Source organism: Numenius arquata, chromosome 20 (assembly GCF_964106895.1).
Source record: "Numenius arquata chromosome 20, bNumArq3.hap1.1, whole genome shotgun sequence".
Classification (NCBI taxonomy): Eukaryota; Metazoa; Chordata; class Aves; order Charadriiformes; family Scolopacidae; genus Numenius; species Numenius arquata.
In genome coordinates, this window is record NC_133595.1 from 64508 (window position 1) to 84081 (window position 19574).

The 19574-nt window shown below is 42.8% G+C and overlaps 1 protein-coding gene across 1 annotated transcript; it reads right to left on the reverse strand.

Moving 5' to 3' along the window:
* Window positions 1-1281: 1281 nt before the first annotated feature.
* On the reverse strand, window positions 1282-19345 carry LACTBL1 (lactamase beta like 1). The gene is given in 7 exon segments (XM_074161744.1): window positions 1282-3969; window positions 5810-5915; window positions 8858-9105; window positions 10743-10900; window positions 14345-14454; window positions 15904-16048; window positions 19301-19345. Coding segments are annotated over 7 exon segments (1791 nt in total). The 3' UTR covers window positions 1282-2990.
* Between the last annotated feature and the right edge of the window lie 229 nt (window positions 19346-19574).

Sequence of the window (19574 nt, forward strand, 5' to 3'; positions counted from 1 at the left end):
ACAATATTATGTGGTTTCACCAGTGCTCCTTAGAGCCTTGGTCTCCTGAACCAATGAATAAGTTTTGTTCTTTTCTCTTTTGGATGCTGGGTATGTTAATAAAGCATATTCTATTTGTTTGGTTCCCTGATGAGTAATTATAAAAACATGTTTCTATAGGGTGCTGCAGACACATGTAGTCACCTTATAAAGTACACACTTTGGTGAAAAGTGAGCAGCTAGGTAGAGTCTTACATGTTTGTTGTACCTATTGTTGGAGCAAGTCTGACAGAGGTGAAATAACATTGGGATATTTTTAAATTCAGAAACAAGCATACAAAAAAGCTTAAAAAATTGCTCAGAATGGTAACTTAGAGTCTGTATTAAAATGGAAAGCTTGTGAAGAACTGTTAAAGCTGGTATAAAGCACCTGCTAGCATGAGTCAGGTTGCACCAGGTCACAGAAGCTGGTTCTTCCTTTCTTAGAATACTGTTAAGTATGAAGTGTCAGAAAGAAATCGGACATTTGTGTTTGTAGCATTGACTCAGCATTGCAACTCCGTGGCTGACTGGGGTCCTCCAAAACTTCACCTTGCTCTGCCTGCCACACACAGCCTCTCCCATATCCTCTGTACAGGCATCCCAAGGTCTCCTTTCTCCTCTCCATGCCAGGTGTTCTCCTGCCCACAGGAAGGGGCAATGTAGGGAGCCCTTGTTCACCTTCCCAGTGTGACCCAAGGCTTGGTGAGACAGGCCTTAATGCAGGTGTGGGTTCACACTATGAATAGCAAAGAGGTGTACTTTGCTGTTACGGGAACAAGCAAGACACCAAAGAGTGTCAGTGTTCAGTCTTGAGGGTGGCTCACTAGAAAAGGAAAGACTTGTTACTGTCTACATTACTGATGGAAAAGTAAAACATCTTAACCTCTCGATCAGACAGATAGAGATAGTCCAGTGTTGTGCTTCATCCTGCCCTATGAGTGACATGGGATATAAATCTTAATTTTTCTTGAAAAGTTTCTAAAGGTAGCTGATGGGTAAACAATCACTTCTTTTGTTCCAAAGCAAGAAGAACAGCCCCAAACTGGTACTTAGCCCTCACTCAAAAAGACCAGGGCTAGACCACTCACGTGACTTACAATCACACATTACGTCTTGTGGGCTCAAAGCCCAGAGAGCACTGTTGTGTCAGGCATGCAATGACAGAGTGTAGGCACATCCACACAAAATCAACCATAGTGCAACCTATCTGCCTGCACACATACATCTGGGCATGACCACACATGAGAACAGCAAGAATTTGCTATAGTTTATTGCTGTTGTTATAGCTCAGATTAAATACTTGCACATATGGGGTTGTACAAGGTATAAAATGTAATCACCTACAAAGTCCAAAGGAAACCAATGCAGCAGCAACCATGACTGCCTGTTAGGCAAGGTTTACATTATTTCATATGTTTACCAGGGAAATTAAATTGTCTGAAAAAAGGCAGGGAACCGAGTTTGTGAATCATAGACTTCTAGGCCTTCAGTGATGGTTTCTCTTCTCAAAATTGAAGCTGAAGAACTGCATACAGAGTGAAAACTGAGAGAGACAAGAAAGAAGAAGGGAGGCAGGGATATTTATTTTCTCATCTTCTCTGAGACAAGTCCAGAGACATGCAGCTGCAAGATGATCCAACCTCATACAAGTTATGGTATGGGAGAACATGCACTTTGAAGGGTTGTGCTAGTATGCTTACCCTTTTGCACTTCCTTCAGGATTTCCAAGTTGTACCACTACTGCCGTACTCTGCAGCTAGGCTATTCATTTTAAGGTAAGAGTTATCTTGTCCTGACCCTCTGTTTGTATTTATTTCAGGCTCCAGTTAAGGCTGCAATCACAATACTTTTCTAAACTTGAAGGGGCATTTCAAGAGCCAAGACTCCTCAGTCGGTGGTAGTTGCCCTGTCTTGCACTCATGCCTGACACTGTTCCCAACACAGTGATATGGTGTTGGTCATTAATGACATATCATCTGTCCTGCCTGCCTTGGCATCGAGTGGGCACAAGAAAGGAGAAGAAAATGCACCTGTGGTTTTGCAGATTGCTTGCAGGAGCACTTGTCCTAAACGTAGTGGTCCCCAGGCCAATGCACTTTCCCTTTGCATACACCCTCATACCTGCATAAACACAATCCATACAGACACCCTGCCCAAAACACACATAAAGATCACCATGCATTCCTGAACTTAAACACCACAGTCACACACTTGCCTATGTACTGAGACAGTCACAAACCTTTGTCCAGCTGGAATACACCAGTATATGTTCATGTGGCCCTGCTCACAGGCCTAAGCCTCAGCTTCTGTACTTAAGTGTTGCAATATTCTTTGTGTGACCACCACTTAAACAGAAAGCCATGGAGCCAAGACATAACCACATTGCTATCTGCTCTTTTCACAGTTTACTTGTTGTGACCCAGGAAAGAACCCTCCCTTCCCAGGTATCACAAGCAGGGCCTGGTATCAATCTGGTGCCATTTTCTAGCACATAATGCTTTTGGCAAACCCAGGTGAGGAATCTTGTTCATGGTAGATGAGCTCCTGAAGAGCCCTGGAAAACCCTTGGACTGAAGAAGAGATATTTTCTGAGAGACACAGGAAATTCTCAGCCCTTTGATGATACCAGTCAATCACCACAATGGTCATCAAACGGACAATGTAAGTGTGAAGACTTAAGTGCTCAGCTTTTTTTTATGGCATCCAAACACCATCCATCCAGCACATTCCCACGTCTTTTTTCTGCAGACATTCCCAGATATTAGCTGACCTGTTGTGCGCTGCCAGGGACTGCAAGCCATTAGAGTAATTTTAGAAGTGGGACATGACATATTTGTTGGGCAAAAGAGTCATTTGTCACCATCTTTCCCCTTTACATGGCATCCATAAAGCCACACAGACAGGAGAGTCTGGTAAGACACAGATTTGGAGCCACCTCCCAGATGTGGTCAGAAAAGTAGAGGGGACATTTAACTATAGAATACAGGTTTACGAAGTACACGCACCACATTATATGTGTTTAGCCCTGGTGCATCAAAGCCAGGAGACAAACCCTTGCGATCGAATGGATAAAAGTTGAAGAGCTGCCCATTCTGGGTCTCCAGTGAGATGGAGGCAGAGCCCAGGTGCAGAACACATGGGAACTCCCTGTCGAAAACAACTTGGAAAACACGATCTTCCAGGTGGTGGAGCTTGATTGTCCGGTACTTTTCAGGAATCAGCTCTTCCACGTGAGGCCCAAACTGCTGCATGACCAGCACCCCACCAGGTCCAACTTTGATCTCATAGAAAGTCAGGTTGGAATAAGTATAGTAGCCTACATAAGGGCCTGGACTTGGAGGAGGAATCAAGCTTTTCTCTGCTTCTCTGAAGGCCGTCTCCATGGCAGGAATAAGATACTCATATGTCTGAGTCACAATATCTCCACCCTGAGGCCTGGGTCCTGCCATCAGCACAATGAAGCTCAGGCGGAGCTTGGGGATAAGAGAGAAGGTAGCTGAATAACCATCAAGGTCTCCGTCCTTCCTAATGACATCATATCCCAATTGCTCATTAATCTCCCAGGGTGTGCCGGTCTTGTTAGCAAAGTATTCAGTGGAGCACTTAAACAGTGGGGTCAGCATTGTCTTCACTGTGTCAGGTTCTAGGAGACGACGGTGGTAGGTGCCTAAGAAGACCATTGCCAGCTTGGCAAGGTCAGCAGCTGTGGAGTACATCTGGCCAGAGGGCCTGTACCAGCCAAGGTCGTAGAGAGGGGCTGGCTGATGGCTGCCATAGAAACCCACAGCCATCTGGGAGCGGATGGGTGGGGTGATGTCGAAGCCAGTGTCCTCCATGCCCAAGCGGTCCAGGATGTTCTCCGAGATCCAGCGCTGGTATTGGCCCTCAGCTGCATGGTCAGCTAGCACATGTGCCATCAGTGAGAAGGCCAAATTGCTGTAGTGGCATCTGAAAAGGAAGAATATATCTGGATCAGCCTTACCTCAGTGACGCATTGTGGGTATGACAATGAAAAAACAGTGGATAGGTCTCTCTTTGGGGAAAAATTCTCATTTTATCAGATGACATGCTAAAGAGAGAGGAGAGCTGAAGGAGGGAGAGAAAAAAACTGAATGTTGTTGCCTTGATTTGTTGTTACGTAAAGAAAGAAAAAATTCCTGTGAGAACATCAGCAGAGCTATTTAAACACTATCTACAGAAAGAGGGCTGGAGATGGAAAACTGAAAAAAAACCCCAACTTTATACAAACCTCTATATGTTTGCGTATCCTGACTTATTGTTTATAATTGTTCACCAAAGAATATATCCATTCTTTTTAAAAGCGGAGTTGGGAGTTACGTGTTAGAGTTAGTTAGTTACGTGGGAGTTACGTTACCTTAGAGGTCTCAAAATCCCAAGCAAGCCTTTTTGGAGATTTAACATTGTACAATCCCTTAAGCACCTAAGCTAGGTACTTTTAAGATGATAAAACAACTTAAAAAGCACTTAAAAGTCAACAAAGCAGCATCCAGCAATGTTGAGTCATTAAAGACACCTGAGTGCTTCAGTCTTTAATATCCATAAAGTTATATAAGTCTTTATACTTGAATGAAGTTTAATGACATGAAGACACAAATGGGCAACTTTCTTTTCAAACACATTTTAAAAATTCATGTTGTTTTCAACCTTGTTTGTCTGGGTTTTTTTAATTGTGTGAAACCACACATCTCACTGAGGCTTATTTAGATCATAAATTTGGTACCACTTCAACAATTTTCAGACCATCTAGCTGAATAAAATCACGATGTACATATATATTTCTACCCCAAGAATAAATACATTCTGGATCTAAAATTTTATATCTGAAATGAAGTTGAATTTCAACATATACAGAAGAATATGTTAAAATTTCTATATAAATAAATGAGAATCTCCTTTATGAAGAATGATGTTAGCTATGAAGTATATCTAGGAACAGGGAGACAGTAAAATCTATCAACAAGTCCAGTAATAAGGGTTTCAGAGACTTGGAGTGGATGTCCTTATGTATCTTAATGGTAAGCATAAAAGAAGATGATCTTATTAAAGTCTTAAAATCCTTTAAGGACTATCTATTGTAACCTCCTACATGACATCGGACAGGACTAATGCAAGGTTGCCAATATTGAACCACTGAGTTTTCTAAAAGTTTTCTAACTCTTAGAAAGTGAATCCTCAGCAACCTTGGCAAATTATTTCAGCATTTAATTATATTAACCTAGAAATTTTGCAGACTTAGAAAACTTTTCCCAGTTAGTCTGAATCCTTTCACTCACCTGCTGTCCACTGGATCCTATTCATATTTTTCAGTGTTTGCAACTACTCAGGAAATAGACTTTTAACAGGCTATATAAATTGTAACAAACATTAATAAAACTTATGGATAATTTAGAGACATACAAATCACTACAGAAATAGCATGATTTTAAGTGAAATCTATGATGATTTAAACCAATTAAATTAACATGCCTTTCCATTTTTGAAAATCTGCATCTTTCTCAATTTAAGCCTCATTGGACCTAGCTATAGCAGTTTAATTTGCCTTATCTAGGCTTCTCACTCAGGCTCTATACGCATTTTAAAAAAAACCTGGCACCTCCAACAGTCACTCCTTCCAGGATAAAAGAGGTGTATGGATAAATGGCTGAAGCTCCCTTTAGGCTTGTCTAAGATGGCTGTTTTATTCATTGGCCATGAAGACTGCAGGTGAGGCTTATATCAGTGGAGAGCACAAACCCAGACCAAAAGCTCGTAAGTGAATATACCTGACCTGGTTCCAGGATCAGCAACCAAGACATCGTCTTTCAGGAGAGCTAGAGCTTCTTGTGTATTGCCCTTCCACAGCAGGCTGGTAGATCGTAGCCTCCTGGGCAGACCTGTGCCATGGAAAAGAGAAATTAACAATTTGAGACAAATCATGGTCCCGGAAACTTTAAGTCTGGTGAAGAGAGAGCAAAAGGCAAGATTCAATGGCAAGATGGAAACAAAAATGATGCACACATGTGCTTTTTACACATAGTAAACGTGCTGCAAGGACCTGTTCACACTGGACCGCAGAACACAATATTCAAGTAATGGACCACTGAATCTGTGTAATGGTAAGTCCTACCCCGGCACCAACTCTGGGTTGTTACATTTCAGTAAAAATACCTTGATGAATGATTAAAAATACCATGTATCCCCAAATGTATTTTGGAAGAGAAGGGCATATTGGGTGTTGGGGAAATCCCTGTCTGTATTTCTGTGTGACTGTATTCCCTTGACTGCAAAGGTGTGTAACAGCCTCTTTAAACAGGTTTTTGTTCTTTATACCTCACTACAGAAGGCTTGAACATCTCTGAACCATTCCAAGCTTGGCTTAAAGTATTTTTAGCTTTTTTTTGCTTTTTTTTTTTTTCTTTTTAGCTTCCCCCCCCCCCTTTTTTTTTTTCCCCAGCTTTAGCAACATTTATTCAGGGTTTCTGAATGTAGAAAAATTGAAGTTCTTTTTACTTTTAATTTCACAACACTGAACATGAATTCCCTAAAACCTTTTGGCCAGGACTTTTTTAAGATGCCACAACTTCTTTGCACAGGATCTATGGCTTGTCAAGTCAAGAACTTGGACTACATCTGGAATGAAATCCTCATTGCAGTTTGCAGCTGACTTTGATTTAGAGGTTAGGAGGAAATCAGGAAGGGTACATGACAGAAAAATGACTTGCAATCGTCTGCTCAGTGAGCATGCGCTTAATCATGGCAAAGCTGAATGAGGCCCTGTTCTTTTGTAGCAGCAACACCTGTTTCTCTGACCTTGGGATTTGAACTGGAAGGAGAGCACTTTTTCTACTTCTGGTCTGCGATTATTTGTGCAGCTGAATGACCACATAAGAGATGCACCCAGCATCTTCCAGTAGACAATGAGATCCTCCATCTTCACCTTGCCACAATGACAGCAAAGAAAATGTTGCACTGCTGGGAGAATTTAACCAGCACCATGACAGCAGTGCAATGTCTCTCTTGAGGTTCATTAGAAATGATAAACCAGAGAATGTGTGAGCATAACAGAAAATCCACAGTCATTGATTTATACCTCATGGGCTGCTAATTGATGTGATAAGCATGCTGCTAATACTTTAAAATAGCATCTCATAGTATCATTCATATATATTTGAAAATCATAGTCTTAACGAGCTGGAGCTTCCGTCTACCAATGAATCCATGAATTGTTGAGGAAAAAAGTCTTTGGAGTTACTTTTGTAATACGCAATGTAGATAAGCCCAGATAATGAGGATATATTAAAGACCAGTTTCTACTGGAAGAATTTAGATGAAAAACACTTTACAATATGTCACGCAGTGGCTTTGATCTTGATACTAAGCAGAACCTCTTCCTTTATGGTTTTTGACAGACAGGAAATGTAACATGTGACCTCAACATTCATTTGATTTTCAGTTGGGATTTTGAAACTGTGCTTCTCCTTCTGCTACATTATCAGGGTCCAATCTGGTTGGTGTACCCTGCTGGTGCGGTCTGGAAATTTGGGCCACATTCTTAAAAAAAAAGACATAGGAACATAAAAGGAGCTAAGTAGGGGCACAAATCTAGCACAGCAGTGGAAACAATGGAATGGTTGCACATTACAAGCAATTATGCTATGACCACTTTTGACATATGCTTCCTACAAGTATTACTAGGGCATACCTCACACCTCATTAGATGACAGGGCAGCCCCAGCACACACTGCTCCTTCAAGGAGCAGCCAGACTAGCTTCAGGTGCTCCTGAGAGTCAGAGGGGACCAGGCAGAGTTAGTGGCCCTGAGGACATCATCAGGCTGGCTAGAGCAAGACCCTGCCTGCAGGGAGAGGTGCTGGGCAGGGCTGTGCACACAGAAAGAAATTTCTGCCCCCTGCTGCCACTGGCCACTTTGGGATGTTTCTCTGTTTGTTTCCAGATTTCAGTTACATCATCCCTTTTTGAGGAACCCTTATTTGATATTGGTTTGCTTCAGGTGGTGCTGTACCCTGTCCTGAGGTATTGCCATTTGCCTACATGCTATTTTGATCTTAGATCCTAATTTTAGGGCATTTATTCCAACGTGGAATAATTCCGGTGCTACAGAGTTTAATCAAAATGCTACATGAGATATTGTCACAGTCTCTTTGGCCATTACATTCTGGAATCTCTGAGTCAAGTATTAGTAGCTTTATTTCTGAGAAAGGTTAAAGTTCTCCTGAGTCCTGTGAGCTCCTTCTTACCTTAATGTAAGGGTTACCCAATTATGAAGGTAGCAGTAGATTAATAGTCTTCTGCTAGCAAGTACAAAGCTATTAATAGGTCAGGAATCCCAGATCAGGAACTACACTGACAGCTAAATTTAGCTCAGTGATCAAGGTCTATCTGTTCATAGCAAAGAGGTTTGGTGCCACTTTGACCCTCAACTCTACATCTCAGAGAACTGAGAGCACTCTGGGCTGGAGTACAAAAAAACTGTTATGCAATTAGAACCTGATTTCAGGTCATGCTACTGTGTTAAAAGAAATATATATTCACCTTGCATGGGAAAGACAACTCCCCAGCCCACAGTGTAGCTTGGCCCGCTTCTTAGCAGGTGGCCTGGACAAGAGTTTCGTTTTAGCGTTTCGTGAAGCTGCTGACAGCTTGCTTCCAAGGGTCCTGCCTGACCTCTGGGAAGTGCAGAGGTGCAGGGTCCACTCTGGGAAATGGCCTCAACAACAACTTTTTTTATCCCTGACATGTGGTTTGTACTCTGTGTGGTCTCTTTAAAGTGGCGTAGTGGTGAGCAGAGGACAAGCAGGTAGCAGTGTTGTCTCACCTGAGAGCTGGCTGGCCATTCTGCGCAAGGTAACAGGTGATGGCTTAAGTGGCATTGAACCTTTTTCCAAAAAAATGAGCCCGTCTGCTGTGTATCTCTGTTCTGATTCCTTGAGCCTTCCCAGAGGGTTCTTAATAACAAAGTTCTGGGCGTAACGTTCCAATGGGTCATCAAGAGATGTGACTTTTCCTTCTTCCCACATCTTATACAACATAATGGTGGGAAAGATCTTGGAGACACTGGCAATTCTGTTAAGGAACAAACATTTGTAGAAATTAAACATTAAGAAATCCGTGAATTGAGAGGAAAGATGGTCAGTACAATGAGATCACCCAACTGACCTACTGCCTTTAGCTTTACATGCAATACTTTTGCTAATTCAGAAGGGAATAGCTAAAATGCAAGTAAGAAGCTTGAATTAATATCCTTATCTCTGGCCTATATGGACTGCAATATAACCTTCAGTAGTATCTCCTGAATAGTGCAGTGAGCTACAGAACTTTTTCTGTTCACTTAGATAAATCATAAGATGACATATTTTATAAATTATTGCTTAGTAAGTGCCATAACAAGTTGCAAGTAGTTTATTGGAATTTTAAGGTTGAAATGCCATAAAGTTTTACATTTCATAATCAATGGTAATATTTGTGTGGCTTCAGAATGGAGTCAAATTTACAAAAGGTCTTCTGGAATAGAACTCTGGTTCTTTTTTGTTGGTTTTTGGAAATGGGGACATCATTAAGATGTGGGCGTTCATATTGTGCCGCTAGAGGTGAAATTGTTAGACCGGTGCAAGACAGCCTAGAGTGAAAGCATTCGCCAAGAGTGTTTTCATTAATCAGGAACGAAAGTCAGAGGTTTGAAGACAATCAGATACTGCCATAATTCTGACCATAAATGATGCTAACTGGTGATAAATTCTTCAGGGGGAGTCTCCGTAGCAGAAATGATCAGCACATTTGGCTGTTAACCAAAAGGTTGGTGGTTCAAGCCCACCCAGGGATGGGTTCCCCTTCCCTTGATGATGGTGGGGGGCTGGAACTAGCTGACCTTTAAGGTCCCTTCCAACCCAAACGCATTCTGTGATTTGGGAAGAAATAGTGTGAAGTCATCTATGAAGGGAGTTTGTGATGCAGACGGGAAAAACCAGGTAATAACAGCTGCTGAAACTTTCCAAAATTGTTCATTCTAAGGACAACATTTGATAGTCAGTGTGCAGCTCGTATGTTTCATATATAGCACAGTTGTAAATCACTGAAAATAGATCTTTAAAGGAAGAAAACACTTCCTTTGTATTTGTTTTTGTTTTTTAACACACACAAAAAGCTTTATTCTATCTTTATCTAAAAAATAATGGCCAATATGGCTTTGACTTCACTAGGAGAATGAATAAGTTTACAGGCCTATCTGTTCAGTAGATACTCTTCCCAACACCCATTTTTTGCTAGATTGAAACTTTTTTCTTTTTTAGTCCTATGACACTGTCTTCTCACTGTTCACAAAATCTGTGCTAGCTCTCAGTCTTCAGATTTGTGCCCTAGGCCTCCTCAAAGCATGGAGACATTCCAATGTGAAGAGTAGTGTGTTTTCGGATTCTCCAGGATGTTCACTCCTATTCCAATTTAAAATATTGTCGGATCAAATTAAAAATAAATTTTAAAAAAATCCAAAGTAAACAACTCAGTAAACCACAAGCATATTATAATTTAGGGACTAGCTGAAGCATTGTCTCACATAGTTTCAGTGTAACTCTGAAGAGGTTTCTGCAGTGGACCTGAGCCAGTAGAACATACTGTTTGTGACAGTGGCTCTACTCCTAGGTATCAGATCTCCATATGTATAGGCTCTTTTTCTAGCTCTCATGCCTGTGATACATCTATCTCACCTGTAAATAGTGTACTCATTGGGCACTACTGAGGAGGGGTCCGAACCATTCTTCTTTCCGAAGTTGCCGGTCCAGAGCACAGTGTCATTGTAGATAACAATGGCAGACATGGCAGGGAGACCAGAGCTATGAATCCTTTGGCGCAGCATCATATCTACCTGGAGAATGATGGGAAGTTAGGAATTTCCACATGAAGAATCTTATAATGCATCTAGTCTGTAACAGGCAATAGAAGATCCAGACCATCAGCCCTCCTTACTTCCAAGCACTTAAAAGTGTTTTTTTCTGGTCCTTTGAATTGCTTATGCTGAATAACCCAGTATCTTTCTTTCAGTCTACATGTCCACAGTGTTGAAGAATGTGGTGCTCATCCTTGAAATAACTATGATGCTTATATGATTAAAAACAAATGCTAAAACCTAATAATTGCAATTTCTTCCTTTTTAAATTGTACCGTGTCCATCTATTCTTTGCACTAGTATTCTAGGTTCAAAAATGTATGAGAAAAAGATCCAGGCTTTTCAAATACCCCATCACAGTTTTTATGCCATGAAACAAGGTATCCTGTTTAAATTGCAATCTGAGAAACATCACTAAGCCACTATAGGGCTCCGATTGCTCTTTGGTCTCTGTTGTGGCAAGGAGAATTTATCAGCCAGCTGTGCTCCACCCACCTCCTGCAACCAGAATGCATTGGTCTTGCTCTTTTATGACTTTTTCAAAGCTATTTCATCATCATGCATAAGTTATATTTTGCACAGAAACGTTAAGACATAAGAAATGTCCTTCCAAGCCCAGTATTTGAGACAAGAAAGGACAAGACAAATCATGTCCTCTGGACCTCTTTGCCAATGAGGTGCACTGACAGCCAGCAGTGGAAACACCCAACTTGTGCCTTGCCCTTCTGCAGTGGTTCTTTTCCCTCCCCTCCCCATGTACCAGTGGCCCATGTAGTGTGGTTGGGTACATCACAGAATCACAGAGTCACCTAGGTTGGAAGGGACCTTTTAAGATCATCTAGTCCAACCGATGAAAAAAACAAACAAACAAACAAACAAACAAACAAAAAAAACACACCATAAAAAAACAAAAAACACACAACACTCACAAACAAACCACACACACCACCACACCACCCAACACTAATCCATATTCCCAAGCACCATGTCAACTCCTCTCTTGAATACCTCCAGGGATGGTGCCTCAACCACCTCCCTGGGCAGCCCATTCCAATGCCTGACAACCCTTTCAGTAAAGAAATATTTCCTAATATCTAACCTGAACTTCCCCTGGCGTAACTTGAGGCCATTGCCTCTTGTCCTATCATCTGTAACTTGGGAGAAGAGACCGACCCCCGCCTCTCTACAGCCTCCTTTCAGGTACTTGTAGAGAGCAATAAGGTCTCCCCTCAGTCTCCTCTTCCCCAGACTGAACAACCCCAGCTCCCTCAGCCTCTCCTCGTAAGACTTGTGCTCCAGACCCCTCACCAGCTTCGTTGCCCTTCTCTGGACCTGCTCCAGCACCTCAATGTCTTTCCTGTGGTAGGGAGCCCAAAGCTGGACGCAGTAGTCGAGGTGGGATCTCACCAGTGCCGAGTACAGGGGGACGATCACCTCTCGGGTTCTACTCACTACACTGTTCTTGATACAGGCCAGGATGCTGTTGGCCTTTTTGGCCACCTGGGCACACTGCTGGACACACACTGGGCACACACTGGGCACCTCCAGAGAACAGCCTGGTCTCGTGCCAGCAAGCATGGTCCTCCTTAGAGTTTTCTCGGAAAGAGTCTGACATGTAGACCTGCCTGGACCTGCAGAAATTTGATAGAAATATGTGATGCTCTCTAGACTCGAGTGTCATTGAATCCAATACTCAGCATTTGGATTTGGCCACTAGCAAGACTCTTCTGAAGAAAACGTATGCCTTTCTTATAAGCAAAAGTATTTATCCTTAAAAGAGAAATGTTTCCTTAAGCCTCAACCATGAGTGAACGTCACCCTCCTGTTTCAAGCTGCTGTGGGCCAGGAAAAAGTCTCCCCTGTGTGCAATATAATGACATCTGGTACTGTCCAGTTCCAGGGTTCCTGGCCTGGGACTAGCAGGATGGTAGTTTATCTCAGGTAGTGCAAGATCTTTAGTGTGGGTTTGAGTGTCCACAGACTTAGGCAGACCATAAAGGCATCTGAAGATACACTTTTGAGCTGCTGGTTCCTAAGCCCCCTTCAAATACCTATGTCTTCCTATGCATCAGGTTCAGGTTCCCTGTGCCTTATTCCATCTGCAAAATAGGAATAGTTTCACCAGCCTACTTCAAAGGAATGCTTGAATACTTTATTTCTGAGGAGCACAAAGAAGCAAGGTTAGTGATGGACACTCAATGTTCTGCACATTCCCCCACCTCTCTGACTTATCCTAATTGAATAATAAAATACCTCTCTACAGTAACCCCAGAGACAGCGGCAGAGACTTCATAAAAATGAATGTGAAGCGACAGCAATTGAAATTCAGTGTAGATAAAGCGATGTGCATGCAGAAAAGCAACCCTAACTTCACAACATATACACACAGATGGGCAGTGAGCTGGTCATTAGCACTCAGGAACCAGACCTTGGGGCTATGGATGGGTATGCCTTGGGGCATATGACGGATGGTCCTATGTAAACATTTGCTCAGTTCCCCATGGCAGAAAAAAAAGTAAATCAAATATGAGGGATTATTAGAGAAGTAACATAAAATAAACCAGAAAACACTGTTTTATCACTGTGTAAATCCCTGATCCACTTGCACCTTGAATACTGAATACAGTACTGATTTCCCGCATCTCCACAAGAATATGCTAGAGTTATAAAAGATTCAAAGAAGGGTAAAAAGAATGATCAGGGCTGTAGGACAGTTTCTATTATGACTAATTAAGCTAGTTGTGAGAAAGAGACAAATGAGAGGATATATTATATGATAGGGGTCTACAAAACCAGGGGTGTCCTATCAGAGCACTGCTGTTCTTATGGTCCGTGCAGTCAAGGCAACGGTGCAGTATTTCCTCATTGCAACAGAGACCACCAGAATTTCAGAGTGCTAAAATTTCAGAGAAAATATATCAATACTGAGTAAAAGCCTCTCAGATGCTCTTCCCCTTCCTCTCCATTCCCCTGAAGATACCTACAAGTAACTTTTTAATTTTTAAATGGTGGCATGGAAAAAGCCAGCAAAGCAATAAAATGAGGAATTGGCAGTCACTGATGAATAGGAACTAGTTCTAAGTCACCCACTTTCCAAGACATGAAGGCTGCCTAATAGTAGACAAGATACCAAGAGCCATCATTTTTTACTGATGTATGCTCACTAGACCTTCTGATGGACAAATAATAATGTTTCTTCATCATAGCTTACCCTATAGATAAGATAACTGCTTACTGACCTGTTCTGTATGTTCAGTGAAGGAGTTTTATACACCCATTTCCAGATTCACATGATGTTCTCCTCCTCGATTCCCCACCTTGTTCCCCAGAGATGCTCAGGGGCAAAATACATATTCTCCCCTTTACATCTTCAGAAAAGAAGTCATGAGTTCTGCCTCTCCTTGTTCCCTTCTCCTTACAGACCTTCTCCAATGCGTCCTTCAGAATGGGGATTGGGTGGTCCAGTGGTACTGGTTCGGGATAGCGGGGGCACATCTGCACAGCTTCTGATCTCACTTCCATCACAGATGGGCCTAGAAAACATTTCAAAGTAGCATATGTGACTTGAATAAAGACGCTAACAAGCTTTAACCTCATTCAGGAGTCAGCACTAGCTTTCTTGCTTGTGTTGTCCAAAGCTGAAGGACACTTCTGCATATGCAAATAGACAATCTTGAATTGTTTCTATCTCACATAAAACAGGACTTGAAGAGGGCACTGTGCTCTGTTATTGCCTATTCTCATATGGTATAGCACATGGGACAGAGAAGAGCTGCAGTAGACTTCAACAGGCTCTGCAACCTTCAAGAGTAAGGAACTGGGACTACAGAAGACTGTAGGATACCTGACAGTGGGTTTGACAGTGGATTTAGATGCCATGAAAGTGCCCTGCCCATGTCTAGGGGAAAGTCTGAGTTTGGCTTCAGGAGAACAGAGTTGTCCCATGCATATTTTAACCTCAGAAAATGGATGTAGGAGTGAATTGTGAGTGCCACCTGAAATCTAATACTGCAACAACAGTTGATATGCTGCATACCTAGTATATTATCTGTCTTCTGAATTAGCTGCATCCTGCATATGCCAGAGGCATATTTTGGTTTTTTGTGGCAAGCAAAGACCTTTAAACTCAGTGAGAGATGCGAATTCTTGGAGGCACTATCTTCCCAGTTGATCACAAGGTGTTCATAAACACAGCTCCTCTGCACTATAAGCTGTAAACAAAATGCTTATTTATCTTTTCACTTACCAACTGAGCACGAAGCCTTAGAAATACAGATGAGAAGAGAAAAATCATTATTAAAACTTTGAGATGAATGGGGACAGATACACAAGAGCCTACAGGCAGCTATTCCTACTCTGTGATAAAAATGTAGGGTCTGAAATCTTTTCAGACATTGGTCTATGAAGCACCTCTGGCACCTTCACAGTGGATTTTATGCCACCTTTGGGCTACTTAAAACTCTGATCCAGTTACACTGTATATATTTCATCCTTGCACATACAGTGCCTTTAGTCTATCTGTTGATAGCTCATACACAAGGGAATTGTAGTGTGAACCGGGGGCTTGTGCCCGTTCAAAGAGCTAAGATTAAGGAATAGGAAAGGAAGCAAAGCCATAAGCTGAAGCACGTGGTAAGGTGTAAAACAAAATCGATTCTGAACTGGAGTGACTTTTACAACAGGATGCTAAAAAAGATAAAAATAAAATGTAAAATAAAATGTTTCCTTGGTGTATCAATTAACCTAGTTTGGTCAGTGCCAGAAGTAATAGTACTTCTCTGGACACCAGCAGAGTTACGTGGTAATCCATCAACCCAATGTTCACCTCCTCTGTGTCCTTACACCAGCTAGGAGGAGGTAAATTTGTGCGCTCTTCGGGCAAATGTTCTTTGGATAAAAATATCCACATGAGAAGGAAGGCATTTATCGGCCTTACATATTTCTGTGTCAAACCATGGCCAAGCTTAAAGTTGACTACTCACTGGGCTCCACCTTGGGGAGGCTGTACTGCCACAGAAAGCAGCCTGTCATTGCAACAGACAACAGGAAGAAGAAGATGACCAACACGTGAATCCACTTCACCTCCATAACAGTGAGTTTGAGGAGGCTCCGGCTGCTGGATGCCTGCTGTAAGTAGAAACGATAAGATCTCAGAGGAAGAAAAAAATCTTCTCATGCATATAAGCTAGGTGAAAGCAGCACACTACATTGGAGAATAAAGCTACTGCAGGGATATGGACTCATTCCAATACTATTGTGGCACCAGAGCTGGGCATACCAGGCCACACTGAAATAACTAGAACCAGAGATCACTTCTTGTTTTCCAATGAGGTTTGCAAACCGTTACTCTCCTTACCTTGTTGGTTCTTGTAGAAGAAAACCATCCACTCCCTTTGCCTTTTCCCCTTCCTGCAGATGAACCTCATCAGCCCAGGCTGGCAGGATTCTCTGCTACAGCTCTCATTTCCTCCCTTCTCAACCATCACAACTTATTCCTGGATAACTTTTCGACCTCTTTTATCCAGAGTCCAGCATCTGTTTATGGCAGCCACCAGCCAGATCATCTGAGCAGATCCAGCTTTTACAGATGAATGAGTGATTTTTTCCGTGTGTACTGCCCTTACTCTTCTATTTTTTGCCTGTAATTCCCATTATATCATGTACCATCTGTATGCTTGGCATATACAGATGCCATGTTTTTGAAAATTGGCTAATATTTTGGGTTTGTGCAGCTCTCATAACACTGGAGACCATCCAGGTTGGTGATACTACCATATAAATGTTGAAGAAAAACAAGGAATATATGACAAATGATTAGGTGCCTAAGCGTGAGCTGTGCTCTTTCACTGACTGTAGGAGGTCAATAGGATGCTTTTGAAAGTTTGGCAATTAATGTTATAAAACATATGGCCTGCCATTTGCATCCAATATGGTCCACATTCCAAAGCTGTTTCAGGTTGTCTGGACTCACTTGTAGGATAGACAGACTAAAATGCTCCTTTTAGATTCTTCTTTTTTTTGAGATACAGGATAGGTCATGCAAGAGCTTCTGCAAGTCATCTGAGCCTTGTCACTCACAACAAAGGAACCTGCAGAGCCACTTCCAGACTTGCACATTAGTCTGTGTCTCTGTAAGGATCCAGCTGGGGAATCTAGCCCCTGCTGAAACTCTAAGTTGCAATTCCACTTTCTGTACAGTAACAGAAATACTGTATTCACAACTATTTCTGAAACCCTTTATCCTGTTCAGGCATTCTCACATAACTTTCGGAAGGCAGCTTACTTCAGGTTCCTCCATAACATAATGAAGACTTCAATGGTGGCTTAAGAACATACAGGTGCCTGCAGACCCACTCAGACCTGAGACTGCCAGAGTCCATAGGGATGTGCAGTCTATATTCCAACTATCAGACTAAGTGACATGTGTTCCTAAATAGGGGAATGACATTTTGACACTGAAACCAGCTTGATTTAGATATACACAACCTCATACAGTGCCTTAGCAGGCAGGAGCTCATATCCACACAAGGAGAAGCCCATGAATTGAGATCTCTTTAATCACCCCCACAGTGGCAGGCTTCAGTTTATACTGAAGGATGTTGCCTAGAGCTGAAATTTGATGCTGTTTTCCTGCAGCAGGGAGTGGGGTAGGGCCCTCTTTGCTCTGGAATAGTCATGGGGTGACTCTCTTGGATTTAGTCCCATCATAATAAGGTGACTCTCCCACCAACTTGCAGTTCCTCCTGACCATTTTTCTGCATCTTTTCTTGCTTCTCTGAGAAACCCTGATTCCTGGGTCCCTAAGAGCAGAGTGAAAGGAAAAGATTTTCTGGTATATATGTCATCTCGTGAACTCCAGAATCCCTAGACCACTAACTGAGGACCCAAAGATACCGACACTGAACTTTTATCCTTTAATCCAAACTCTCCTTTACCTTTTGTGGATGTTGAGCGCCCTGAATGTCTCTTTGATTCTCTGACCCATAATCTAATGGCAAAGCAATGAAACCTTGGCAATGCTATGAAACTGGGGACATGGATCTCTCTTTTATTGACAGGGAACCAAATATGCAAAAGTGTGAGGAATATCCACCACCCTGAGGAGATGCTCTACCCTCTAAACTACTTTTCAGGAAAAATCCCACTCTTTCCCTGTACTTGGGACATGGTCAGGCAAACAGATGGGTGGATACCTACAAACAGACTCCTCACACTTCCCACTCCAGGACCTGTCTGGTCTCACCTCCCTTCCAGCTGATTTCTCCATCTCACATACATTGCTCAGTGACCGTCACTGCTAACAGCATAAACACAGCAAGGAAGGGGGATGGATGCTACCAAGCACTTAGACACATGCAAATTAATGCAAACACATGCAGAACAAGTGCACACAGCTTCCCATGGGTAGGTTAGCTGTATGCTACCCTGAGCTTTGAAAAATTAGGAGGAGGGTGGGAGTAGGGGAAGAAATGGGGATTTCACATAGACCACCCAGGTACACTGTCCTGACCCACCATGCTCATCTAGGCAGACTACCACAGACCCCGCGAGCCACTCGGTCAGAGACACATCTCAACACCCCTTAGGGAAAGCCAGAAAGAGCCCCAGTCCCTTGCACATACCATCACCAGAAGTCGTCTCAGTCCCAGAGGCTGTTGTCAGGTGTCCCAGCATGTGAGTACCGCAACAAAACCACACCGCCTGATCTCAGCCCCAGCAAGGCGGGAGCAGAGCACCTTGCCATGTTCCTAAATGCAGCTGTGTATTACGGGCAGGTGCTGTTCAGTCACTCCAGCTGAAGTGGCCGTTTTTAGCTCTCCAACAGTCCCGCTTGAGGTTTCCCTGTCCATTTGACCCATTTAGACCCTCCAGAAAGTGCTGCTGACCTCCCCCAGGCAAGGAGATTAAGTGACAGGGACAGAATGGCATTTGCTCTCAGGAAAGTGCCTGAGAGATTGAATGTTAATTCTTCCTAATGCTTCTCTACCATGTGTGTGAATCACAGCTGAAACCATGAGGGCTTCGCAATCTATTTATAGCAGCTTCATCTCCTCCTGACATCTGAACAGGAGGCGATTAACTCATGAGATGGACAGCCCCTGCTTGCCTCCAGCTGACTGTCCATGGGAGGGCTTGGGAGGGGACAGGCTGAGTTGTTTGCATGAAGGGGAGGTGGGGGAGCTTAAGCCAGTAGCTCAGGCACTCTCTGGGCTTAATCCTGAACAACCTTATGGAGTTTCCCTGCAGTGATAGACAAGGGAATCATTCCCAGCTAACAGGCTCACTAGATATAGATGGAGCTGGTATTTTCTTTCCCTTTAGCTACTGGGGACTCTGAAGGATGGTGGAAGGTTATGATTTGCAGAAGGTGAGCCTTACCCGCAGCTGTAACCCATCCATGGCTGCTCAGAAGTCTCTTCTCATCCCTTATGCTGCCTGTTTCTGCAAACAAAAGGCTCATAAAACCCTGTGATGAAGAGAAACAAAAAGTTAGTGCAGGGAAAAAATGGAGTTGGAGCACAAAGGGAAGATTGTTAATCTGCTACCAGATTAACAAAGTCCAGCTCAGATGAGCAGAGCCGCAGGGAGGGACTGGTTTTAGATAGGGAGATAAACCACAGTAACCACATGAGGTAAGTCCCCGGTAACACTT